Below are 25,463 nucleotides of genomic sequence, written 5' to 3'. Positions count from 1 at the left end.
ACAAGCTCATAAGGCCTTCTTGGTATTTGCTCGGTAGTTGACTTTAGGATGCTGCACCTCAACCTGCAACAGAGTCCTCTAAAGTAGGAACCCTTTCTTACACAGTACACCACCTAATTCTAATGTAAGCAGTTGTTTTTGTTGCCATCCATATTCCTAAATTGCTTTTCTCATGCCAGCAGCTGTGTTTGTTGTGCCACCCATGAGAGTGGATGACCCCAGAAAGATTCTCCTCTGTGCATTTAGCAGGAGGAGATCACACTGCATCAGCTCCTCCCTCAAATCCTTCAGGTGGGAGCATAAGCCACATCATTCACCCCTCTTTGGATTAAGCAAAGGAAAGCAACATTAGCCAGCAAACAAGTGATCTGAAAAGTACCACACAGATTCCAATAGTGCATTGCTTTGTCCACAGCACTGCATAATGCTTGAATTCTATATAAAAAACTGATTTTTTTAATGGATTTACTTTCCCCAATCTTGAGTTCCATGGCACTCAGCTTGTGATGTTTCGACGATGTGTGATTGTAGTATTCCAAGGAAGACACTGACTTGCCCTTCCTGCTTGTGCTTAAGAGACCCCTCCGAGTCTCACATGCTTGCTTATGTGGTATCTCTACTTCACAAAACCTAGAAAGGTGTCTTTTTTTATCTCCAGTCTCCGGTCTCCATACTCTCCCCCTCCCCACCTGCCTCAGCTGGTCTTTCTTGCTTACTCTGTAGAGCTACATCTGCTGCTACTCCTGCACACCTCTCCCATTCCTCCTCCCTGTCTTGATCTTTACCTGCTTCCCTACTAAAACCCCCCAAAACCCTCGTCTCAGATCTCTCCCACACCAAACCTCTGGGAGGGGGAAAGGAAGCAGCTTGCACGGCCTTCTTTGGCTTGTTTTACCTTCGTGTGGCCAAGAAAGAGGCGGAAAGCAGGGAGCTTTTTCTTGTCCTTGCCTCTGTTCTGTTGTCTCTCTTGTTTGCATCCTTTTCTGTGGAGAAAAGAAGGTGGGAAGTGGCGGAAATGGCAGGATTAGGGGTTCAGGCGGCGTTGCGGAGCAGTATCAGTCTAGAGACCACATGTGGTGCTTTGCTCCAAGAGCTTGAGGTTCGAATCTTTGGCTTTCTCAGTGCTAATGCTGCTCTTTCTTTCCCTTGATTGATTGGATTCCGAAGGTACTTCTGGGTTCCAATGTTACTATTCTGGGCGGATTCATCTCTGCAGGTGTATTGTCTGGTTCTGTGTTTCTTGATTTCCTTACGTTTCAGGGGATGCTGGGTCTATGGTTTCCTATTACTGGCCAACTTTGTCGATTTGCATATTTGTTTCGTAAAGCTTATGGATTAGAGGAACCCTAATTTAGAAATTTAGGATTTTGGGGCTTGTTGTACACATTATGTCCTAATTTGCCTTCTAAGGTTTTTCAAATGAGAATGTATGGATACTTGCAGTGTTTGTTGGGAAATTTCAAATGCTTGGTTCAACTTATTGGATGTTCACTGTGTACTAAATTGTTGACTTTTGGTTGGACACTGATAAGGCCATGAATCTTTGTACTGTGAACTTGTGAGAACAGCACATATGGACAGAGATTGGAGAGAGCGACGAGGAGAAAGACCACATGCTATCGGAGTTGGAAAAAGAGTGCATGCTAGTGTACCGGAGGAAGGTTGACGAAGCCAGGAGTGCCAGGGCACGCCTCCATCAATCTTTGGTTGCCAAAGAAGCGGAGCTTGCATCTCTCATGGCGGTACTTGGTGAGCAGAGCCTCCAGCTAAAGGTACTAGCCCTTTTCTGCTCCTTGTTCTTTTTGTCACTGGGGTATTAAAGGGGTTCTATTTGCTGATTACTGCCCTTTGGTTGCAATTCTATATGTTGTTTTTTATTAGCAGTTCACAATTAACTGATTACACCAAGCTGCATTAGCTCACCATCTTGCTATCAACTCAACCGAATCTTAGTCTTGTTTTGGCTCAATGACGTAATAATTTACCCTGGCATAGACAGGGGTAGTTTACAGGAATTTGCTATAAACTTAACTAGGGGATTCTGAGCAGCTTATGTCAGGCAAGCTAGAAACAGCATTGCCATACTATTGTAGTTCACTCCCTGCTGTAATGGTTTGTCCAGTAAACTATGTCTTTGTCTTCCCTTTTTAAAGGAAGAATCTGCAAAGGAAGTAGTTCATTATGGTTTAGACATAGCTCAGACATCACAAAGTGTTTTGCTGGAATTAGATATGAACTCGAGCCGTATGGAATTCGTAAGCAGTTTGCATCAGGTGAGGTGAAGCTACATAAGTTTTCCTTCCATTTGTTGCTTATGTAGATATACATATTGGATGTCCCTTCTAATTGTGCCATTGTGGAATCGGATATGATTCTGTTGCATTTTTATGACATTGATTTGGTAGTCATCCACCCAGGTGATGCGTTTATTAGGAAGTTAGGGAAAACATACTAAGAGTCAGTGAGAATTTTGATATGTGATTTCATATTTCTTTCAAGAAAACCATTTAGTTAATATATTTATGATTTTAGGGAATGCTTTGTAAGATCTTACTGACATTCTAAGCAAGATTTGGTAATTTAGTTGGTTGTTCATTCATTTTCTTCCCAAACTTCATTCGTCACATAACGGTTACCGGTATAGTCATGGATTCTGTTGTTCATTAGACTAAAGGCAAGTGTTTTTGCTTGTCAATGTGAGAGCACATTGCTGCTCAGAATTTCTTTTAGTACAGTTATGGGATACATTTTTTACAGCTGTTGACTGCTTACCAATATTCTGTATACAGATGGAGAAATCTAGATCATTGAAGGAAAGACTTGCTTCAGTTACCCCTCTTTTGGAAGATCTCAGGATGAAGAAAGAGGAACGAGTCAAGCAGTTCTCTGATATACTGTCTCAGATTGAAAAGCTCAATGCAGATATTACAGGATTTAGTCACCAGTATGACTCTCTAACTATCGGTGTCAAGATTGAAGAACATGATTTGTCAACAAGGAAACTCACCGAGTATCAAGCAAAGCTACGAAGTCTCCAGAAGGAGAAGGTATTAGTTTGGTTATTCATCAGATTAAAGTTTTCAAGTTATTTCAACTGAACTTAACTCTATTCTTAATGTAGTTAGGTGAAATTCAACGCCTGGCCATGCTAAGAATCCCCTTGTCTTTAATGCTCTACTTGACACATCTGCTCTTGTTCATCTTTCAAACATATAAATGCAAATTAGAGGCTCAGAGTCAACGAAGTTACATAATTGCCAATCCTCCTATACATGTAGAAAGGAGATGATGTAGAAGGTTTTAATTATCAATCCAGTATCAGTTTCAACAAACTATTAGAGTGATACAGAGGATGACTCTGACAATATACAAACCTAGATGGGTCTACTGCTATTAAATTAGACTTATCAAGTTAATGTATCAGTTTTCCCATCAAGTCAGATTTTGGCCAAATAGTCTTAAGAGTGACTTAGTATTGGAGTATAGTGAGGGACTCAAATTAGAATGATCTACCTGTGGATGAGGTTGGGCCCATATCATGGCATGGAGTCATCACTAGGCTGAGCCTCACCATTTGAAATTGGACTTAGACTATGAGTTTGGTCATGAGCTTTGATACGGACATCAAGCCATAAATGAGGGACATTGTGATACCTCAGTTTGATCCCACATTAGAAGTAGGAGGACGGTTATGAAGGCAGATAAGGATTAATGGGTTATTATAATTTATTATGGTTCTAAGCAATTTGGGCCTTGGAATTTCAGGTTTATCAAGTTAATGGGTTAATTCTCACATTAGGCCTTATCATGATAATAAAATATGTCTCACTTCCAATATGAGATTAAACAATGGTGTCACACCAAACAGTATACCAAACTATACCATTTGGTATCACTGAAAAGATAATACAAAAGGACAATGAACATACTGTGATTGGTTGATGTTTGGTTGGAGCAATAATTGTTGATTAGCACATATATTCCAATCAGCATTTTAGACCATGGATGTAGCAAAGAATAGCAAGGTTGTGGACAATTACAAGTGCTCCAACATAAGCATACAAAAGTTTTCCATTAATTATGTAAATTATGAGAGATCTTATTTCGATTAAATTTTCTACTTTAATAGTTTGGTTTTACTTTTGCTCTTAATTTTTAATTATAACTTGTTAAGTTTTTAATTTTGAATTCCCAAACATTTAAAATTTCAAATTACAGAAAGATGATGGGTTAAGCTATAGCAATTTTTGCCAATAATGTTAATTATTAATGGAGTGTTTGGATGCATATTAGGTAAATTATTGATATAAATTAAGAATAGCATTGATGGACTGCCACTTGTTTGTAAAATAGAAATTTTCTTTATTTTTATCCAAACACAATATTGCAAAATACACGTTGATAACACTAATATGATCTTTTATCATATGAAGGCATTTAGATTGTATTTAGGCACATGTCAAAGCAAACCATGAACATACTAATGTTAGTGTCCTCAGTAATGATCTTTAGCTGATCTGTTTGGCAGTCTTTATTAATATCTTCGTATCAATTTTTGTCCAATAGTGTTCTATTTTCGTAGTGTGACACTGCTTACTCTCAGCTATATTCAGAAATCTGAGAGTATATTCATAACTTTGGCTACTTTGTCAACCATTTTTTCCCATATGTTTATTTAATAATTCATGTTTAGTTAGCATTATAATACTTAAAATACTATGATTTTTGATGTACCATTTCATTCACATTTACAAAGAGCTAAATATTGGGATTCTGTGGAGTAATTTTAGTAGTCTCATTTTTTAACTATGAGATTAGAGGTGTTTCTTGAATTACTAGACGACATATGAGACTTTTCAAAGCAAGCAACAATGCTAGACACATGACTATTTTTCAGTTCATGCATGTTTGCTATGATGCATGTAGTATTATCTCAGCAAATTTTCAATTGCACTATCATGATGCTGACCACATGACTGATTCTTCCAGTCTGATAGGCTTCATAAAGTTTTGGAACATGTAAATGAGGTGCATTCTTTATGTGGTATGCTTGGAATGGACTTCAGGAAGATAGTGGAAGAAGTACACCCCAGTCTGCATGAGACTTGTGCAGAGCAGTCCACCAATATTAGTGATGCCACACTGGAGGGCCTATCTCAAGTCATCCTAAGACTTAAGACTGAAAAGAAGATACGAACTCAAAAGGTAAGTAGCATCTTGAAATCTTAATTATATATAACCATTGTCATATGTCTATAGTCCATTGTGGGCTGCAGCTGCGAGATGCCGTTGAATCACTTAAAAATCTATGGGATTTGATGGATTCATCGGAAGAAGAGAGGAGGCCTTTTGAAAAAGTGGCGACTGTGCTTGGATCCTCTGAAGTTGATGTCATGTGTTCTGGTGTATTCTCACTTGAAACAATCAAGCAGGTTAACATTTGGATTGACATTTCTATGCATTACTGTCTTGAGAAGTTGTTGAGGTCATCATCATTTTTTTGACAGATAGAAACTGAAGTTGAGAGGCTTAAAAAACTGAAAGTTGGTAGAATGAAAGAACTTGTTTTAAGGAAAAGGTCAGAACTAGAAGAGATATGCAAAAACACACACATTGAACCAGATATGAGTACTGCACCAGAGAAGGCCTGCGCACTTCTAGATTCTTGTATGAACATGCTTCTTCACATCTTTTGCCATACTCAGTGTAGTTATAGGTGTTTGCTTCGCTAACTCCCAGACTTCAATTACGCTTTTATCTGTTTAGGCCTTGTTGATCCTTCTGGACTTCTCACGAACATTGAGACACAGATCAGAAAAGCTAAAGAAGATTCTGTGATGAGGAAAGAAATTATAGACAGAGTGAACAAATGGCTCTTGGCATGTGAAGAAGAAAATTGGCTTGAAGATTATGACAAGGTAGGAAATTCTGCTTCTCCACCATATTAGTGTCTGAAACAATAGGGGAAAATGTCATGATAATATAACACACCTGTCCTCTTCAGAGCCGTCCTTATACTTTTGCTGGCTGCAGGACGTGAACAAGTATAGTGCCGGAAGAGGTGCCCACTTCAATCTAAAACGTGCAGAGAAGGCAAGGGTGACTGTCAGTAAAATTCCAGGTATTTTTGTTGGTTTAATTACAGTATACCTGAGCCATATATATATATATATATATATATCATGAATTAACCATTGTAAATTCTACAAAATATTTTGCAGCTACTGTTGACAATTTGACGAGCAGAATATTTATTTGGGAGGATGAGAAAAATATGCCTTTCCTATATGATGGGGTGAGACATGTGTCTTTTCCTCTTTCGTTAACATATGAAATGTTTCCTCAAGTTCTGAGTATTGTTTGCTACTGCTTGTTCCAGGTGCGCTTGGTGTCCGTTCTAGAAGACTACAAACTTAAGAGACAACAAAAGGAAGAGGAAAAACGAAGATACAGGGTAAATTTTGGTTTTATATCATCAATGACCCCTTTTTTTTATTAGTTCTGCATGCAAATTATTATATTCATTATTGCAGGAACACAAAAAATTACAAAATCTTCTCCTCACTGAGAAGGAAGCAGTTTATGGATCCAAACCTACTCCAAAACGGAGCAATAGTTTCAACAGAAAGACAAATGCTTATCATGCAAACGGGAATGGCAACGGCTTCATGACTCCTTCACCGCGACGAATTTCTGTTGGCAGTGCAACTCCTGAGCTGCTCACGCCACGCTCGTACTCTGGCCGTTATAATAGCTACTTCAAGGAGACAAGACGGTTGTCCGCTGCTCCACTGAATTTTGTTGCTGTATCCAAGGAGGATACTATATCTTCATTCACATCCATCGCAGGTTCAGAAGTTGGTTCTCCACCTCTCAGATAGCTGCAGGTCTGAACCGATTAACATCATAATGAAGTAATTATTTGAACTGTCTGGATCTGATCCGGACAACATTATGCCGGCCACCTGTCTATCAATTTCCACTAACATCAGTTTCTATTTTCTTTGCAGGAGGGAATATGCATCGGCTTTTGACTCTACTTTCCCAAAACTGGTGCTTGTAACAATGATTACATTTGTGCTAAAATGTCTTCATTTGTGTCATCGTACATTAGGATTAATATGTTGAGATGTAGTGCCCTGTGTAAAATTTACTAATTAGGATGGGGATCTAGCAACTAACTTGCCGGCTCTGATAGGCCTCTCATTTGTGGTTACTCCATCTTTGCTTAGAGAACTCTCATATGTACATATAGTGTAGAATGAACATCCAGAATACTGTGTTTCGGATTTGGGATGGAGTTTTATTTCGTCATGTGTATGCTTCTGAACAACATCTAAGTGCATCGGATCCATGAGGGAAGGAATCTGACAGCATGTAATAGACACAAACTCGTGGAACTGATGCTGTACTCTTTTGTCAGTGGTTTATGATGGTTGTCATGGATTTTAAGTGGACCTGTGCTTGCATGTTCATTAATGCTGTTCTTATCAGATGGTGGTATGGAACAGCTCAAGATCATTATCAACATGGACAAGATCAGATCTTCTACCTTTGAACAGGTTGTAAATCTATGTGCTTGTGAATTTGTCACTATCAGGATGTGTCATCAAATTTGCACTGTGCTAATCAAACAACTTGCACACTGAACCATACTGTTCAATGAGAAACTTGAGACCTCAGCAGGATACTGCAGCAATAGCTGGCTCTTAATTGGTAGAGGGACCTGAACACAATAAAGGCTGCTACAGTTCGTCACTCATGGATTTAACACAGGTAGAAAATGCTCACTAGAACTGATCTGATGCAGAGTTGGGAGGATGATTCTAACCATGTAGCAGCAACAGACTGCTTCAAAGTAAATGCTCATTGATGGATGTTCAAGGACAGAAGTCAATGCCCGAACCATGACCACACTTTGCTACGTGAAGAGAGGAAAGAATTGGATCCAAGTGAGGAGAAGAGAAGCAAAGCAAAGCAAAGCTACAAGAAGTTAATGACAGCAGCAGAGGAGAGGCAGACATGGTGCGTTCTTGACTTCCTTCATTAAGTACTTGTAAATGTAGAGCCTGACTGATCCCTGTGAAGCAAAAAAATTTGGGCTGTCCTGAGACTCGCACCACCACCACCTCCACCACCACCACCACCACCACCACCACCAGCAGCAGCACCACCACCACCACCAGGGGAGCATTCATGGCGAGCCAACCAACAAAAGAAGACCCACTTCAATCCCCATCTTGAATGCCACATCAAAAGCCTCGAGAGTCCATCAGACCCCAGGCAGTTCAAGGAAGGTGGTGGTGGTCGGAAGAGAAGCACAGACTTTTAATTCTCTTCGGAGCGTCGTCAGACGTCGGGACAGCTCAAGGCAGCCTTTATTTGCTGAACTGTGGTGCCGATCAAGTTATTGACCGTCATTACCGACTCCAAGTTGAGCTTCGCCGACGGCAAGCTACTCATTAGTATCTGAAACGCCACAGTCACCAGCGAGCCGGCGGAGCCACCCATCGGATTCGAGCTGGACGACGCGCCGTAGCCCCCAGCCGATCGCCCATCCGGTAATATGGTGAAGCCTGACGGCAGAATCGGTACGTAGGACGGATCCTCTCCGCTCATGACGATGTTGATGGCCGGCAGGTCGACCGGAGAATAGACCACAACCGAGCCCGAAGCATCAGTGCAGCACTCCTGGAGTATCAGCATCGTGTTCTGCCCAGAATTGAGTCCCTGTTCATCCACCACAGTAAATAGACCATCAAGAACTTCTGACAGAGGTTGGCACCCAAATTAAATTCATCTACACTTGAATAAGACGAGAAAGAATGCATACACGAAGAAGAGAAATGCAGTTTCCCGGATGTGAACCATTCGTGATATGAGCCACCTCTTGTACAGTGTTTCCGTTCGAGAGAACATCCCACTGAGAACAAGAAGACGCAGAGAGTTAAAAAGTGTCCTTCGATCGAGAAAGATAGAACAGCAAAGAAGGATGTCTGCAGAAACCTGAGTTCGAGTTCGTTCATCCTTGAAGAAACTAAAGATCCTCTCAGCTGATATAGGAAGCCATATAGAGGTTGCTGCGCTGAGAACCACTCCATTAGGCTGGCCGGCATCTGTGTTCTTGTGAAGCGTAACTCTGACTCCGACATCGTTTACCCCCGAGAGTGTAGTCCATTTGTGACCATTCGATGCGCCGACGTTGGCACAGAAGTTGATCACCATCCTCTGAGCAAGCTTCATCATGCTCCTCTTGCCATCGGGAGAGGGAGCCACTGATTTCCACAGTCGGAATCAGAATCAAATAGCAATCTTAGCTATCTGCTGTGCGGATTCTGAACGCTCCTTACCTCCGATGTCTCTAGCTGGAATTCCGGCGACGTTCAAACAAGCAAACCTCTCACACATTCTCTGGAGAGTCGCGAGCCAGCGCTGTGCTCCAAATGCCATTCCACCGTCTATAAGATCCCTGAAGAGTGCGTGAATCGGATTCTTTTCTTCGATCTCCATGTGTTCGACCCAGGTTACCTACATCGACAATTCGGTAAGGGCGAGAAAGAAATCAGTAGATCATGCACCATGATTTGGATCACCTTAGAATAGCCATTGGGCATTTCCACAATCAAGCAGCCAGAAGGAAGCCTCCTTGATCGGGAAGAAGGTGCGAGCTGGTTATCTCCGGGAAAGTCCACCGAAACATCAGCCACCGCCCACACGCTGGGCTCTATTTGCTGGCAATACCGCAGGAAGCAGAAATCGCGAGTAGGAACGACCGGCGAAAGAACCTGTAGCTCCTCGTACATCTGCACGCCCTTTGGATGTATCAGTATCGCAGAGGAAGTTTATTGGATTCAAGCAGAAGAGCTGAAGAACTGTCGTTACCAACACCAAAGATCCACTTCTACTTCCAGCCATTCCAGCCGCCAGGACTTCGACAGTCCTTGCCTTGGACACGATCGTCGGGAACAGCTCTCCCCACTTGCTCTGCATCGAAATCCAATTCAGAGGTAGAAGATCAAAGGAGAACTCGTTTCCTTTCAACGAGATTGGAACTTACTGCGTCCATGAACATGTCGACCAATGTCACAGCATTCATGACCACAAGAGCTGAATCCCTCGATGCCTCGACTCGAGTATCTGAGAACCTGAGCTGCCGAGCTGACCTTTGGAACATCCTGTCGTAGGTTTCGAGTTGGAGTATGTCCCTTCCATCGCTGCCCGACTTCACCCACAGGGGTTCATCGGTCTGCACCACTCTGATGACTTCCTCCATTGCACCGGTGGCCATCTCGACCATGAGAGGCTTGTCAAGCTCCGACATTGATGCTGGAAACGGATACGGAAATGCCGAAGACGAGCTCTGGCAAAGGAGATCGAGATCGAGGGAAGGGCTTATCCCCGGATGACTGTATCCTCCAACCGATAAGTCTAGCGATGAGATCGACATTGGCTGAACTGGAGGAAGCTGCGTGATGGGCCTTCCCAGGTACTTCGATGCAAGACTCGAAACGCGATCGAGCTGCAAGGATTCATTGGCATGGATCAAAGACAACAGTATCACATTAAATGAGTGTGTTGAAGTATGTTTGTTTGATCCTCCACCATCAAAATGGATTAATGAACTCATCGGCTGACATCCTTAAAAGCCAAAGAAATAGAACGACGACAGCTCTTTTTGATCCAATTCATTGAAAGATGGGATGACTGACCAACTATCAATGAAAAGAGATGGATTTTCCATTGTTTCGTTGAAGCTATCGCAACTATACGACGAATGCACGTGTAGGATCGAAAAGGAAGGGAGGTGGAGGTTACCTCCTCCTTCAACTTGGCATTCTCCATCCGCAGATTCTGCTCGTCGAAGTAGGGGTCGTCATCGGGGGGAGGACCGCCGCAGGAGGGGCAGATGACGTTCCTGAGGGCCTCCCTCATCGCGATGTTCTCGCACCGGATCTTGTCGTTCTCAGCGCGGAGCAAGCAGTTGTCCGCCCGCTCTTGTTGCGCCTGCAAAGACAGCGGCAGGGTCGATCAAACGAGGCGAAGGTCGCTCCTTTTGCTCGCACGCGAGGCGTGACGAGGGAGGGAAGAGGACGACGGGGAGCAGAGCGGTCGCCTTCATTTGCGTCCGGCGGTTCTGGAACCAGAACTTGATCTGCCGCGGCTCCAGCCCCAGATCGCGGCTCAGCTGCTTCCTCTGCTTCTCGTCCGGGTGCGGGCAGACCTTGAACATCCTAAACAACAAACTCAGACAAGGCCCATCGTCGCGCCGCCACGGAACAACCCCACGACGCAAGAGAACAACACCATGACGTCGTCAGACACAGTAAAGACAGCGCGAGAGAGAGGAGAAGAAGAAAGAGACGAGAGCATACGACTCCAGTTCTTGAATCTGCCGCGGGGTATGCCGGTGGTACCGCTTCTTCCTCCCTTGTGAGTCCGGAACGTCCTGTTCGTCGCTGGAGTCCATCCTCGCCACCTCCGAAACTCCTCCTCACCGCTCCTATCACGACCAGCACCCACAACAATCTGCTACAGAAGCCAGCCAGTTCTCACCATCTATTTCCGTAACTTGGCGACGCTATCCCCCTACCTTTGGTCCTCAAAGGTGGCACCTTTTTCCCTCTACGGGGCTCCTCTCCTTGCGGCGCTTAAGCGAGAGCCAATTGAGGAAACCGGCGGTGCGCGCATCGCAGATATCGCCAGCAATCGGGGCGAATTCGCCCCCTCCCCTTATTAAGACGCACCGAGAGATTCTACCACCGAGAAACTCTCTCTGCGTATGTGTGTGTATTTAAAGCTCACAGTAATTGACGCGATTTAGAAGGACGGGGCTTTAAAGATGTTGGATCTTGAAGGCATACTATATCATCTCCATATATTTATTATCAGCAGATTGCAAGAATATACATCTGATTCTTTTGTTATATGCTTCTCCAAATGCCAGTTTTCTGGTTCCGATTTATCATCATCTGGTATTGTTTCTTCTTCCTATTTTCCAATGCATTTTCTAAAGCAAAAAAAAACAAGTTTTGGCAGAAACATACAACAAAAGGTTCGATTTTGATTATGATTTTGGTCTGGTTATTCTAGTGGAACAGTACATCTTCAAGAATTAAAGACAGGACAGCAGAGCAGAGACACAGACAAGAGGAAAGAAGCATGAGGAACGGTGAGCTTCCTAATCTGCCAACTCTCACCCCTTCCCTTCTCTCTCACGTCTGCTGTTACAATTCTCCGACTTGGAAAATGCTGATTACACACCAACACCGCACATATAATTGCTGATAAAGAGAGCGTAGGAACACAGTCTGATCTCTCTCATGTGGGAAGTGGGAAGCTCTGCTTCTACTCATGCAGTGAATGCTAGCAATCAAGATTACTTGTCAGCTGAGCAGAGTTATGATGGTTATGTGGTGGTACAATTTCTTTCTCCCTCTGCAGCTGAAATTACTGCTGCACAACCATATGATGACCAGCATCCTGAGACCAAATCAGGCCGTAAAGACACCCTGTTTGAAAACTTAGCCTCCCTTCCTTAAATACCAGGAGTTAGAGATCTTTAATACCTGCAGCTGTTTCCGCTTGCTGCATGCCAAGGATGATGTAGAGGAAGGGAGGAGGGTGAAATGCTATGTCAGCAGCACAGAGCTAAAGCTTGCCCCCCTTTGCCTACTGTCTCCCCCAAACCCGGAAATCCATGGGAGTCAAACCACGCAAGATCTTGAGCTGTGTCATCTGATTTGTGGGCTCCAAAGAATACAAACAAGAGAGAACATATCTTGTTCCTTTTTCTTCTTGAACACCATCCTCTGACACTAACCAGATCGATTCCCCATGTTGGGCATGGTAGTTTAGTCACAGAAGCCTCCAAAACCTTTGAGAGCCGTCCAGATTTAGGAACCACATGATGGGTACTCGTAGCGAGAGGAGTGCGCATGGGACTACCATGCACAAGACAAAGGAACCACCACTGTTCCGACCTTTCTTCTCGACTTGTTCTTCCAGCGTCCTCCCTTGGCCTGCTGTCACTGTCATTAGACTTTCCAGTAACCTTTTGTGTACAAGCAGTAGAAAGGCTGTGTCTATGGATTGGGGAGTGGGGAGAGAGAGCGCGAGTGAGAGCGACAGCTTCATCTGTCTATTTGAAGGCCGTACTTGGGTGCATTAAAGCGTCATTCATGGCCGCCGGTCGAAGGTTTGGTGGTCGAGGTCGACCCAAAAAATACATCTCCACCGGCGCTGGAGACCCTTTGCGTAACCTGCTTGCCAATTGGATCCTCTCTGGAGCCCACATGAAACAAGAATTCTCGTCTTACCCACCCGGATTTACCCGCCGGAGCTACCTTCTCGATGAAGACGGGGCCCAGTGGACTGACACGGCAGGTACGCCATTGGGTATCCGACGGTTTGATCGAACTCATTCGTTGACCGACCAGTTCTGCCTTGTGGATATACCTCACCGACGCAATTGGTAGGTCAAACCATTAAACGAGCAATTAATTTGGTTTTTTGGGATTTAATGCGCGATCTTTGTAGTTCGTGCACAGTACCAAAGGCATCTGAGGCCGTCCACTCCTCGACGTTCGCACGTGCCACGCGCTACCGTTCGTCACAGTAGAATGAACGGCTGCGATCGCAAGTCACGCTCGCATCATCCCAAGTTCCAATCTTGATGCAGGTGGCATAGGCAGGGCGATGTAATATGAATCGATTTATCTTATTAATGGCATAGGATAATTAATTTATTCGACTTGTAAAATACTTATATAACGATAATGTAAATATAAAAATATTAATTTGTCGGGATATAGTCTTATTTATAAATAGCAAAAATCTATATTTCCCCTTTCCCCATTTCTCTCTCCATCACCACAAGCAAATCCCAAGCGACGTCTCTCTCCGAAGGTAAGACTTCTCTTTCTCCCCGTCTCCTCTTCTCCTTCGATTTCCTTTACCAGTTAAAAGGAGAAATCTATTTGGCAACCTCTAATTTCTGTTTCTTTGGCATTCTAACAATCTGATTTTTCACTCTTTCCCCCTTCTAAATGAGCTTTCCAATATACTGATCTCACGTTGAAACCCTAGTGGCTTCGATCTTTCCTTTGCGATGATTAGGGTTTCTTTTTGTCGTGATTCTTTCTCAATTTCGGGACCTATTTTTTGTTCTTTGATGGGATTTTGATTTTAGGGTTTCTTCAAGGCTGCCTCCTTTTTGTTCTTGGATGGGTGTTTATCCTATTTTTCTGCCGTTTCGTCGTTCGATCTGTTCAGTTGAATGGTTTTGATAGGAACGGCGAGGTGATGGCAATGTGGTAGACGGGATGATCGAAATCGGTGGAAGAACTTGATCTTTTGCCGAGTCGGTTTGGGGTTTCTCCGCGGACTGTAGCTGCATCGGTTGGAATGGATGAGGATGGGGGGTTGGGCATTCGGAATTGGGGCTACTATGAGCCGCCTTCGAAGGGGAACCTTGGCTTGCAGCTCATGTCCTCGGCTGCGGAGCGCAACACCAAGCCTCTGCAGTCCGGCGGAGGATTCTTCCATCGGGATTGCAGTATCCCGGAGCCATCCGTGCAGATGGATTTTGGGAGAGATGGCTGGATCCACCATGGACGAGACAGCAATAAGATCCTTGAGATGCTGCCGGTGAATCACCATCACCATCACCACCATTCCCATTACGGCATCCTTCATGATCCTTCGGTCACCCAGACCATCCAGATGTTGCAGCATCCGGAACCACCCAAGGATGACAAGCTTCCGATGATGGATGAACCTGTTGGTAAAAATGAGACTCCTTTAAAGAAGAGGGCCCAGGCTCGCCCCCAAAAATCATCAAAAGCTAAGAAGCCAAAGAAAGTAGCAGCACCGAAAGATGAGACCACTAATGGTTCTGTGTCACATGGGAAATCTAGTAGGAGCTCAGGAATGGTCATTAATGGGATTACCCTCGATATCTCAGGGATCCCAACGCCGGTTTGCTCTTGCACAGGCAAGCCACAGCCATGCTACCGATGGGGCGCTGGAGGCTGGCAGTCAGCTTGCTGCACCACCAGCATTTCGATGTACCCCCTCCCAATGAGCACCAAAAGGCGAGGGGCGCGCATTGCCGGCCGGAAGATGAGTCAGGGAGCATTCAAGAAGGTTTTGGAAAAGCTCACTGAAGAAGGCCATAACCTGTCTAATCCAATTGACTTGAGGCCTCTCTGGGCTAAACATGGCACCAACAAGTTTGTGACAATAAGGTAAAATGGGCAATTGTTGGTTGCCATATTTAGGTTTCACCTCTGCATTTGGTCTTTGCTCATAATATGTAAGAAATCTGTGTCCTTCTGTGGAGGTCCCTTGAATAGGTTGTAGTGCAGTCTTTATCAGGAATGTTTCATGCTTTTTGAGGTTCAGATGCTCAAATAATCTCTTCGTCCTTTTCTGCAGCTTGTAGCTTTAAGTTCACTGGTGCTATCCAAGTCGAATGGCTTTTCAATTATTATAATTTCCATAGTTTGTGATGTAAAATTGTGCCCTATTTAAGTGTTAGTTTGTCATGGTGGAGAAGCTTCAGCTTCAGTTGAGAAGTCCTAACCTGTGACAGCTGCAACTTATGTTGAATTCTTGAAAACTTGTTTGAGGTTAACTTCTTGCAAACAAAACTTCCTATAAAGAATTGGCAAGCTTTGAATTTTGTTTTAATTCCGTAAGTTATATTATCTTTCTTGAATTGTTTGGGCCATTGTTCAATTTTTCCTTGGTTTAGTAATTGGAACTTGTTTATCCTTTGCATCCCACGATATATTATTAGGTTCAGTTCTATGATGTTACCTTATGTGGTTAAAATAATATTATGAATGTGGCAAACAAAAAAAAAAATCAATAGATATGAAAAAATTAATGAATTGTATGGTCTCTTATTTTCAAGTAGCTTATTAGTTTATATACTGGAAAATTGAAGAATGAGGCTTCTCTATTGCTCTCAACCTATGGAGGCCTTGGAGTCTCATAAGCACAGTTACCTATAACATGAACACTTACAAATCTATTTTTTAGTGCTAAGTGTAGGGTTTGCCACTAGGTTCAAGATTAGTGGGGGTAAGAGTCGTTAATTTGTTGTTTGGTTTGTGGTTATGTTAGATCATTCTTTGAACTTACTACACTATATTTATGTCTGCTTTACCAAGTAATTAACTATTCATGTAATTGGTTTGATAATAATCATAGTAAAGGACCTCCAAATCTAGATGCTTATTAAACTTTTCTTATCTATTTACTACTTTGTTACTTTGAGCATAGATAAATTTTGATGCCTCGATTTAGTTTAGATTGAAAGTGGGTAGATAATTTATATTGGTGGTTCTAAGGCCCAAAAATTAACTGGATCAGTCTTTCTATCGGACTAGGCTAATATTAGAGCTACTCGTTGACAATGCTGGAGAGACATCACTTGAAGCCACCATTGAATTGGACATCACATGTTACCTGCTGATAAAGTTTATGTGAATCAAATTTAAGCATATAAAATATGCGTCATTATCGATGAAGATATAGGTTCTGATAACCTAAAGGTTTATTTTGCCAATTTTATGGATGCAATTAACAGGTCATTCCAGTTTCTGAGATGTGTTTTCTCCATTATTATTGTGTTTATAGAAAAACATTTTGGCTTGCCATTGTGTGGTTTCTGCTTTTGATATACATAGTCAAGGTAACTTGGGTGGACATGATCAGTGCACCTTATCATGCTCTTTCTCGACACCAACAATAGCTGATCACATCACTATTAAGTTGTTCATATTCATCCCTCCTTTATGAGGTGGTTCTAATCTGGCATACAAGAAGCTTTTTTCACCAAACTTTCTGATCTCATGTTTGACACAACCAGTTGAATTTTTTGTGATGGCTAAAATGGATACATATTTTTATAAAGCGGATCAGCGGATAATCTCAAGACTCTTTTTATTTGATTTCTTGAGGTTCTTTCCCAACTATTGCCTTAAAATGATCCGAGGTGGACTTTGTTTTAGTTATTGTTTTTGTCCAATTAACTTCCGATGTCTGACCATTATGCTTTTGTTGCTTGGTAAAGTTCTTTCCACCATCTCCTGAAAAAAATGCTGTTATTGACCAGACTGTAATAGCGATTTTCTGAAAGTCCTTTAGGTTCTTCAAACCTTCCAACTTCATGGTAATTTTCATCCTTATTGCCGTAACAATTGTATGTTTGTGCTGGTTGTACACTTGATGAAAAGGTTATGTAATTCCATGATTTTATCTGAAAGTTTTCTTTGTTTTTGGTGCTTCAAACCTTCCAGCTTCATTGTTATCTTCATTTTACTGTCCAACAATTATATGTTTTCAAGTTTGTTTGTACATTCGACAAAAGAATCTTGTTATGCCATGATATAACCTTCAAAATCCTATCATGCACTGAAAAATTTTGCTGTTTCCAGTGAGACTCTAATAGCACTTATCTTAAAGTCATTTTTTTTTGTGCTTTAAGCCTTCCAACTCAATTTCAATCTTATCCTCCCATTTTGGTTTGTGTTCAAAGGATGAGTCTGATTTGTGGCTGATTTGCTTTTACAGTGCAAATTAAACTGCTTCTCTCTGTTCTTGATCTTGGTTTCTTGATATGTCTTTGTAGGCAGTATTATATCCTCTTGACAAGGTTCAGATTCAATATGAGGACCACTTTTTTCTCAATTTTGTGTTGCAATTAAGAGTGAAACCCTTGGATTAACTGAATGTGGATTGATTAGTTGATGGTCTTGAGGTATGCCTTTGTTTGTTTGGCATTCAGAGATGACCATCTATTAGATATCAAGTAATTTAGGTATGTTTTCAGATTCTATAACTTGCTAATAGTTTACCTATGAAGATCATATGGGATGATTTTAATTGGTCTGAATTGACTCAGATCACGACAATACAAAGTGTTACAGCAAAGATGGAGTCGGATTGAATCATTTGTGGAGTAGTTCTTGCCATAACAAAAACATCAACAATCATAATTATAAAGCTTAGCAAGTGAAGGATGGATTCAATTTTGAATATTAGAAATTAAAGTATTCTGAATTTTTATTTATTATTAAATACATCTGAATTTTCTCAACAACTTGTAAGTTTTCATAATTAGTCTTTTCTATCATTCTCCTTAATAATATTGTAAAAATCATTTTAAATATTATCTATTAATATATTTTGATATAATATATAATTGTATTTGGTGGCAACACATGAAATTATTTTGAGATCAAAGGATAAAATAATAAATAAATGACTATATATTAAGTGCATTTCTTCTCCTTAATCGTCCCATTTGGTTGCTTGTTGCTCTTTGTCCCAAATTCTTATCGACAATAGTACTAATTATATATTATCTCATGTAATTAGATCTTTTTAGTATTTTATTTCTTAGACTTCAAAAATAATATTTGAATCCATATAGTTACGAAGGTAAAACATCTAGCTTCATCTACTCTAACGTTATTGATTTTATCAACGGAAGTACAAAAATGATGAGAAAAAGATAATTTTAATGTTTCAATTATGTTTTTTGTTATGACGAATGATGATATCATTATGTGTGATTGATGACTATTGTAGATGAGGAGAGAGATCAACGACAAGATATAAGACAATGCAAGAGAAGAAAAAAAGATGATACAAATGTCGCTCGATAATTGTTAACGATGATGCAATTATCGAGGGATGTCGATGTTGATGTTGAGTATTAACATCTATATCATTCTCTTCCTTTTTTTTATTTTATCTTATTTTTTGTTGTCGCTCTTTCTCATTATCTATCTCGGTCATTTACGGTCTCCATCGTTATATCATTCGTCGTTACTAGAAATATTATCAAGATATTAAAATTATTATTATTATTTATTATTTTTATGCTTCCATCGTTAAAATGGATGACATTAGAATAAATATTGATGTTTAGTAAATTATTTAAATCGGACGGGATTACTAAAGTGGTGGCGGTATAATCTGTAATTAGCTCCCCCCAACATCGGTCGATTCCTGTATCTTAGTCTCTTTCTCCTCGATCGCACCACACCTATCTCCATCGCACGGCCGGGCCTCGGTGATGACTACAAATGTCGCTTTCCGCTCTCGTTCATGGCCTGTCAAATCCGATTCGGACAAGGGTGTTCTTCTTGCACCCTTTTCCAACCTCTCCTAGGGCTTCCGACCCCCAGTATGGCCGTGGAGCATTCAAGATCTTGTCGGTTTTGTGCAGCCGGCGTCGATGACATGTTTTACGAGGCAGGAGTGGGAGAGACAGCTGAAAGAACAAGCTCGTGATCAAATACCTCGTGGCGACAGCTGCGCTCGGGTATTTTTTTCTCAACGTTTTCGGCCGATTCTTTCTGGATGTCGATGGTGAACGTCTTTCTGCATTCTTCCTTTTTCTTCTTGTTGATTGGAGGATATTGGTCTCGCGACTATATCCGTTTGCGTGGCTGTGAAAAATGCATTGCGATCTGGTGATGTCGAGGACGCGATTGCGGAAATTAATCGTTTGAACCCTACGATATGATGCTTTGGCTTCCTCACTATGAACATTTACATGTAAGTTTGGATCAACTAAGCAAATTTGATGGTCTGTAAAGTGGTATTTGTCGGAAATGGAAATGGCTTAACAGTTATGTGTTTGGTTAGCAAAGCGTTTGGCATCTTGTCCTAACATTAGGATATTGAGAGAACAATACCAAGATGATTAGTCCAAGAGGTCTAGGAATCAGGCTTTGTGTTCTATCGTACAAGAATGCGTTTTAGGAAATCAGATTGATCTGATCTTGACTTTTCCTTTCTGGGAATAACATCTAACAACAACACCCCAGGATGCTTAATACTTGGACTCTGGATTGGTGATGATTCTTCTAGTGGAATCTCATGTCAACTCTAATTGGACTGCCAAACTATTTTTCTCTTTGTTTTAATTCAAATCATTTTCCAATTTGTGTTTGAAGTAACATCTGCAGTCTGATTAGAACAATATATTGTGCTAGTCTCGAAACAGGATTTGTAGGCACTGGAAGGGTTGCTATTCATTTTAGTCTTCAAAACCTCTACAGAAAAATCTAACTTTGTAACAGTTTCAGGTTCAATTAAACTCTTCTTTTCATGACTATGTGCAACCATTTGAGATCATAGTTATGTATGTTGATGCTGCTCTGAAATCTGATATCAGGTCTAGATCAGCAGAAGGTAATATTGGGAAATTCTTGCCTTTCTCCTCACATTGTTTACACATTCTTGACAGATATTTGTTGCAAACCTGCACCTTTACTTTCATCTAGATAATGTCCGATATACATTCCGGATAGAGCTGGGAATGAGTCCATCGAGATAGTGACAAGGGTATATGGAGCCGACCCAAACCTGAGTTTACCGACCAGTGATCTGCACAGCTAGTGGATCAGATGATGGTGATTTAAGGTGAGCTATGATCCATTTAGTGAAATGAAGGTCAACTTGTGGTCAGAGACATGTGTATTTGTGACAATTACCCTTTTGTGCTTGTACCATCTTCATGCAGATCTTTGCTTATCACACCCTTACATTTCCCTAGTCTTTAATTTGTAACCTTCTAATTCTGGATTGTTTATGGGTTTCATGCAGCTGGAAAACCCTGAATATTTTGGAAAGCAACATAAGAATGCCTGCAAATATCAATTTGCAAATTGTAGTGTGAGTCAAAAAGTGGTATTCATGATTATAAAAGCAGAGACTAGCAGCAAGGAAGACAATTTGATTGGATTGTCATTCAAAACATAGTCTTGATGGTTCATAGCATGGCTGTTCAGCCATACAAGTGTGATGCCAATGATATGAGGGTTCAAAATCATTTGCAATGCTTCCATATACATTGCTAAATGCACTAGTCTTTTGATATTTGTGCCATGAGTAGGTCCAAAGCCTAGCGGCCTGCTGAAGATGTGATATGGCCTCAATACCAGCTGGATAAGAAGGCTGCCTTTCCACACATCAACAACATGGCAGCAGCCACACCTGAGATGGTTCATAGCATGGCTGTTCAGCCATACAACTAAGCACCATGCAAATAATATGAGAGTTGAAAATCATTTGTAATCTTTCCATATAGATAGCTAAATGCTATAGTCTTTTGTTGACATCACCAATGTTTGTGCCATGAGTAGGTCCAAATCCTAGCAACCTGCTGAAGATGCTGATATGGCCTCAACGCAAGCTGGATAAGAAGGCTGCTTTTCCGCACATCAACAACTCGACAGCAGCCACACTTGGAGACCCATACGTTCCGTGGTTTTAATCAGGTTTATTTCAGTGGTTCTTTCTCTCGAGATACCAAAGGAAACAATGCTGCAGTCACTTAGTGAAGTAGCTTTGGCACTCCAGGTTTACAACTATGGATGTATCCTTACAGTGCTGAAATATGGGCTTTTTTCTGGGTTGCCAAGTCTACTTTTCACTATATGCCTCCTGTTGAGTTTTGGTTGTCTTTCTCACCTGCCAATTTCATTCTCAAAGTAGAATAAGAAGCTATTCAAAGTTTCTTGGTCATATTGGCCGAGTTGAAGTTATCGGGGTTGTTTTCCATTGGTCCATTTTATCAATTGTTTTAGGTTTTGGTTGTCTTTCTCACCTGCCAATTTCATTCTCAAAGTAGAATAAGAAGCTAGTTCTAGTTTCAAAGTTTCTTGGTCATATTGGCCGAGTTGAAGTTATCGGGATTGTTTTCCATTGGTCCATTTTATCAATTGTTTTAGCCTATCAATTTCTTGTTCCCTGGGTTTTTCTCAGATGCATCTGGGGAAATTTGGAGGGCGTGCTACTTGCCGGCATCGGTATGCTCTATCATTCTGTTTATCAAATAGTAATTTAGATGATGTATGAACATAAGTTCAGCATAGTTTGGCCATTGAGGTTTGTCAAATCCTGCCGTAACACAGTTTTCCTCTTTGCTCATTTCATGGACAAGTAAAATATGCTTCGATGATGACATGGGATGAACATTTTCATCTCGTTTATTCATTGCATTAGTTGCGGTACCCTCAAATAATCAAAGCTGTTGTTCTTGCTATACTTATTGCTGTCGTTGTCATTTATGGCAGATTTAATCACAGTCGGTGCCACACAGGGCCAGAAGATGTGAAAAGCAAATGATGCCGTCAAAGAGCTGCACATGCAAAAGACTTGGTCCAGCCACAACTTTCGCAAATCTCCACATGCACGAGACTAAATGTCTGGCAAAGGCGAAGCGCAGACTCTCTCAACCAATCCCGGCCGAGGTGAGCTTTGAATAAACTATAATTACCATGTCGTTTATTTCAATCATTGTCATCTTCTCTCTCTTTTCCTCCTCGTGTTTCTTTTTTTTTCTTTTCTTCGAGGAAGCTTCGATGCCTACCTAACGCCGTCCTCTCCAACCGTTCCGATAAGGGTCTGCTGAGAATCTTACATTGCTTGTAAACCAAGTTGATCTCTGGTAAGCCTCCCTATAAATCCCGTCGCAGGAAAGAAACAGTAGGCACAAGAATCAATGGCGTCTTCTTCCGCCTCTTACTGGCTCACAGCTTCCTTGGCCTTCATCCTCACCCTCCAGCTCCTCCTCCTCCGCGAGTCCCAGGCTCAACTGAGCTCCACATTCTACGACAGCTCGTGCCCCAACGTGTCGTCGATCGTGCTCGACCAGGTTCAGCAGGCTCAGAAGTCCGACACTCGGATCCTCGCCAGCCTCACTCGACTCTTCTTCCACGACTGCTTCGTAAACGTAATCCTCCACCCCTGTCTCATGATACTGTGGCCTCCGCCAGCTTGAGCATGCCGAGTGTATTGTTTCGTGCTGGTGTGTTGTTGTTGCAGGGTTGTGATGGATCCATTCTGCTGGACAACAGCTCTACCATAGTGACCGAGAAGGACGCCGTTCCAAATAATAACTCTGCGCGGGGGTTCGACGTGGTCGACAACATCAAAGCTGCAGTGGAGAATAGTTGCTCAGGCATCGTCTCCTGCGCCGATATCTTAGCTCTCGCAGCTGAAGTTTCTGTGAACTTGGTAAGATGCCTCGTGCCTCGATCTCCTTTGCGTGCTCTTCATCACAAAAGAAGTTTCAATCTAATCATGCATGCCAAGTTGAACAGCCTGCTCGTATGTCATCGATTAAGACCAGTAATCTTCCATTGTCAGACAACTGGAAAGGAGAGACAGCACTCTGGTGGACAGTTGGCATGACGTCTCTTTCTATTCTTTGCTACTTGTTTATTTTAATGTAGACCAGAACAGTGGAGCAAATAGCGACATCCATGGAGCTTAATCCTGTGTTTGTATCCTACTAGGATATTCATATGCTCAGATCATCAAAGCTTTGACTTTGACAAGTCAAGCTACTTGTGTTTGAGGCTCAAACTTCCTGCAAATGACGTGAACTAATTTTCTTTAGATGCATTTGGTCAAACCGTCCTCTGTTTTGGTAGTTTCTGCTTAGAAATTGATTGACAATCCAAAGTAGATGAGTTGGTTCATTGACGAGTGTGCCTTTGTGTTGTTGATTGAATCAGTCAGGAGGACCCAAATGGAGCGTGCTACTGGGAAGGAGGGACGGAACCACCGCCAACATCACCGCTGCAAACAACCTGCCGGGCCCCCGCGACAACCTGACCACGCTGCAACAAAAGTTCAACGATGTCGGCCTCAATGACACCGATCTGGTTGCTTTGTCGGGTGAGATTTCTTCCTTTCAGAAAGCGGAAACTGGAAGCAGCAGTTCATGCTCACTCGCTCCTCCTCCTCCTCCTCCTCCTCTGCAGGCGGTCACACCTTCGGCCGCGCGCAGTGCCGCTCCTTCAGCAACCGGCTCTACAACTTCAGCGACAACAGCACCGCCGACCCGTCGCTCAACTCCACCTACTTGGCCACCCTACAGAACAACTGCCCGCAGGGAGGAAACGGCAGCACTCTGAATAATCTCGACCTGACCACGCCGGACACCTTCGACAACAAGTACTACACCAACCTGCAGACCAAAGAGGGGCTCTTACAGTCCGACCAGGAGCTCTACGGCACCGGCGCCTCCACCGCCTCCATCGTCGACCAATTCGCGGCCAACCAGACCGTCTTCTTCGAGAGCTTCATCGCGGCGATGATCAACATGGGGAATATTAGTCCGCTGACGGGCAGCAATGGAGAGATCAGGAGCGACTGTAAGAAGGTCAATGGCGCATCCGAGCGGTATACGATCAGGATGGCTGTGAAAGATCTCTCGAGTGCTAAAGCTTGAACGTAGAAGCGTGGGAAGTTGCTTGGGAAAGTGGATCTTTGCTTCGAGTACAAGTGGAGGAGGAAGAACTCTTCCTTCTTCCTCCTCCAGTTTGTAGTGAATCAAGAACTATAATATGCACCATCTACCTGGGATTTTTCTTCCTCCTCCAGTTTGTAGTGAATCAAGAACTATAATATGCACCATCTACCTGGGATTTTTCTTCCTCCTCCAGTTTGTAGTGAATCAAGAACTATAATATGCACCATCTACCTGGGATTTCTCACTAGATTTATTTTCGTTTTCAGTCGTTGCTTTTGATTGACTAACTTGTCTCAAAAAGGATCGATTTGGATGCTTTTCATTTGAATAGAATTTTGATGTATTATTATGCGAGAACAATTTCATAGATGCAGAACAGCATATTAAGTTTCTAATTAGTGTATAATCGAATAATTTACGAATTTTTTTTAATTTATTGTACTCTTAACTCAAGTAATATTCTCTAATTTATTTTAACAAGCTGCCATATGAGCGGGCTAGCGGATCCTCTTACGGAGAACCGCATCCGGTCAAAGCGGGTTTTGATCTCGGGCAATGGTTGCGTTGCAGGCCTTTGAACACTCGGATCCTCTCTTCCCTCCTTGAATCAGAACACGAAACTTCCGCATCCGATCTTGCTGTGTTCCCCTCGAACTCGTTGAACGAGTATACACTGTTTGGTGGGTCGGCCAGGACATGTGAGCGACGTGAGACGGGACAACAAGGGACGGGAGACTGGAGGGCGACAAAAGCGAGGCGGGGGAGACTGGCGGAAGAAGCGAGAGATAGCCTTTTGTACTTTTTGTAATAGTTGTGTCCCATCCACACGCCTCCCCCATCCGAGCAATCTGCGATTACGTCTTTCTCGGAGAAAGCAGATCAAGCCTCTGCGAATTTTCTTTGATCTTATCAAGGTATAAATTCTAATTCTCTCGTGCGAAATCCAAGTATAAATCTCGCTGTTTGCTCTTTTTGATCGCGTTGGATTCAAGCGTGGGGTTAGGGTTTGCTGGTTGCTGTTCTTGAAACGGGGGAAGACTGGAATTGGGTTTCTCCTGTTGCGCTTGATTTTGATTGATGGTAGGCTTTGGATTTGGGCTAGGGTTTGGGTTTCCCTCTAGTACAGCAACGGGAGGATGAAGGCTGTGGCTGATGATGATGACAGAAGGAATGGGGC

At 42.4% G+C, this 25,463-nt stretch overlaps 4 protein-coding genes across 5 annotated transcripts; 3 read left to right on the top strand and 1 right to left on the bottom strand.

Moving 5' to 3' along the window:
• The first annotated feature begins 525 nt into the window (after positions 1-525).
• On the top strand, positions 526-7,291 carry LOC135625331 (65-kDa microtubule-associated protein 6-like). The gene is made up of 12 exons (XM_065130005.1): positions 526-1,099; positions 1,569-1,772; positions 2,790-3,047; positions 4,990-5,205; positions 5,277-5,432; positions 5,508-5,667; positions 5,767-5,918; positions 6,034-6,121; positions 6,222-6,295; positions 6,380-6,454; positions 6,534-6,887; positions 7,011-7,291. Exons 1-11 carry the CDS (start codon positions 1,016-1,018, stop codon positions 6,879-6,881), a joined length of 1,815 nt encoding a protein of 604 aa, XP_064986077.1. The 5' UTR covers positions 526-1,015; the 3' UTR covers positions 6,882-6,887; positions 7,011-7,291.
• Positions 7,292-8,173: 882 nt separating this feature from the next.
• Positions 8,174-11,849, bottom strand: LOC103969244 (homeobox-leucine zipper protein ROC8-like). Of its 2 annotated transcripts, none has more exons than XM_018819921.2 (10): positions 11,373-11,849; positions 11,114-11,231; positions 10,816-11,004; positions 10,058-10,519; positions 9,883-9,984; positions 9,594-9,812; positions 9,351-9,528; positions 9,007-9,275; positions 8,834-8,923; positions 8,174-8,730 (listed from the first exon to the last, which is right to left on the bottom strand). In XM_018819921.2, exons 1-10 carry the CDS (start codon positions 11,465-11,467, stop codon positions 8,350-8,352), a joined length of 2,103 nt encoding a protein of 700 aa, XP_018675466.2. In that variant the 5' UTR covers positions 11,468-11,849; the 3' UTR covers positions 8,174-8,349. The 2 variants fall into 2 exon arrangements, with proteins under 2 accessions (XP_018675466.2, XP_018675467.2); XM_018819922.2 differs by having other exon boundaries at positions 8,175-8,730; positions 9,594-9,803.
• A 1,950-nt stretch (positions 11,850-13,799) lies between these two features.
• Positions 13,800-15,526, top strand: LOC103969243 (protein Barley B recombinant). Its single transcript, XM_009382730.3, has 2 exons — positions 13,800-13,905; positions 14,289-15,526. Exon 2 carries the CDS (start codon positions 14,404-14,406, stop codon positions 15,247-15,249), a length of 846 nt encoding a protein of 281 aa, XP_009381005.2. The 5' UTR covers positions 13,800-13,905; positions 14,289-14,403; the 3' UTR covers positions 15,250-15,526.
• Positions 15,527-19,155: 3,629 nt separating this feature from the next.
• Positions 19,156-24,533, top strand: LOC103969242 (peroxidase A2). The gene is made up of 9 exons (XM_009382728.3): positions 19,156-19,339; positions 20,270-20,445; positions 20,629-21,400; positions 21,790-21,833; positions 22,101-22,277; positions 22,384-22,759; positions 22,852-23,043; positions 23,547-23,709; positions 23,796-24,533. The coding sequence occupies exons 6-9, from the start codon at positions 22,529-22,531 to the stop codon at positions 24,263-24,265; spliced, it is 1,056 nt and encodes a 351-aa protein (XP_009381003.2). The 5' UTR covers positions 19,156-19,339; positions 20,270-20,445; positions 20,629-21,400; positions 21,790-21,833; positions 22,101-22,277; positions 22,384-22,528; the 3' UTR covers positions 24,266-24,533.
• Positions 24,534-25,463: the final 930 nt, after the last annotated feature.

The sequence above is a fragment of the Musa acuminata genome, chromosome BXJ2-10 (assembly GCF_036884655.1).
Source record: "Musa acuminata AAA Group cultivar baxijiao chromosome BXJ2-10, Cavendish_Baxijiao_AAA, whole genome shotgun sequence".
Lineage (NCBI taxonomy): Eukaryota > Viridiplantae > Streptophyta > Magnoliopsida > Zingiberales > Musaceae > Musa > Musa acuminata.
This window is presented reverse-complemented; position numbering and strand designations above follow the sequence as displayed.

Bases quoted from the DNA above. Each gene is read 5' to 3' on its own strand.
- LOC135625331 (XM_065130005.1), top strand. From the start codon at position 1,016: ATGGCAGGATTAGGGGTTCAGGCGGCGTTGCGGAGCAGTATCAGTCTA. The intron at 1,100-1,568 runs GTTCGAATCTTT...TTGTGAGAACAG, and splicing joins CTTTGCTCCAAGAGCTTGAG to CACATATGGACAGAGATTGG. The intron at 6,296-6,379 runs GTGAGACATGTG...TGCTTGTTCCAG, and splicing joins TGCCTTTCCTATATGATGGG to GTGCGCTTGGTGTCCGTTCT.
- LOC103969244 (XM_018819921.2), bottom strand. From the start codon at position 11,467: ATGGACTCCAGCGACGAACAGGACGTTCCGGACTCACAAGGGAGGAAG. The intron at 9,529-9,593 runs GTGATCCAAATC...TTGTCGATGTAG, and splicing joins TGCCCAATGGCTATTCTAAG to GTAACCTGGGTCGAACACAT. The intron at 8,731-8,833 runs GTATGCATTCTT...GTGGATGAACAG, and splicing joins ACTGCATTTCTCTTCTTCGT to GGACTCAATTCTGGGCAGAA.
- LOC103969243 (XM_009382730.3), top strand. From the start codon at position 14,404: ATGGATGAGGATGGGGGGTTGGGCATTCGGAATTGGGGCTACTATGAG.
- LOC103969242 (XM_009382728.3), top strand. From the start codon at position 22,529: ATGGCGTCTTCTTCCGCCTCTTACTGGCTCACAGCTTCCTTGGCCTTC. The intron at 22,760-22,851 runs GTAATCCTCCAC...TTGTTGTTGCAG, and splicing joins TCCACGACTGCTTCGTAAAC to GGTTGTGATGGATCCATTCT. The intron at 23,044-23,546 runs GTAAGATGCCTC...TGATTGAATCAG, and splicing joins CTGAAGTTTCTGTGAACTTG to TCAGGAGGACCCAAATGGAG.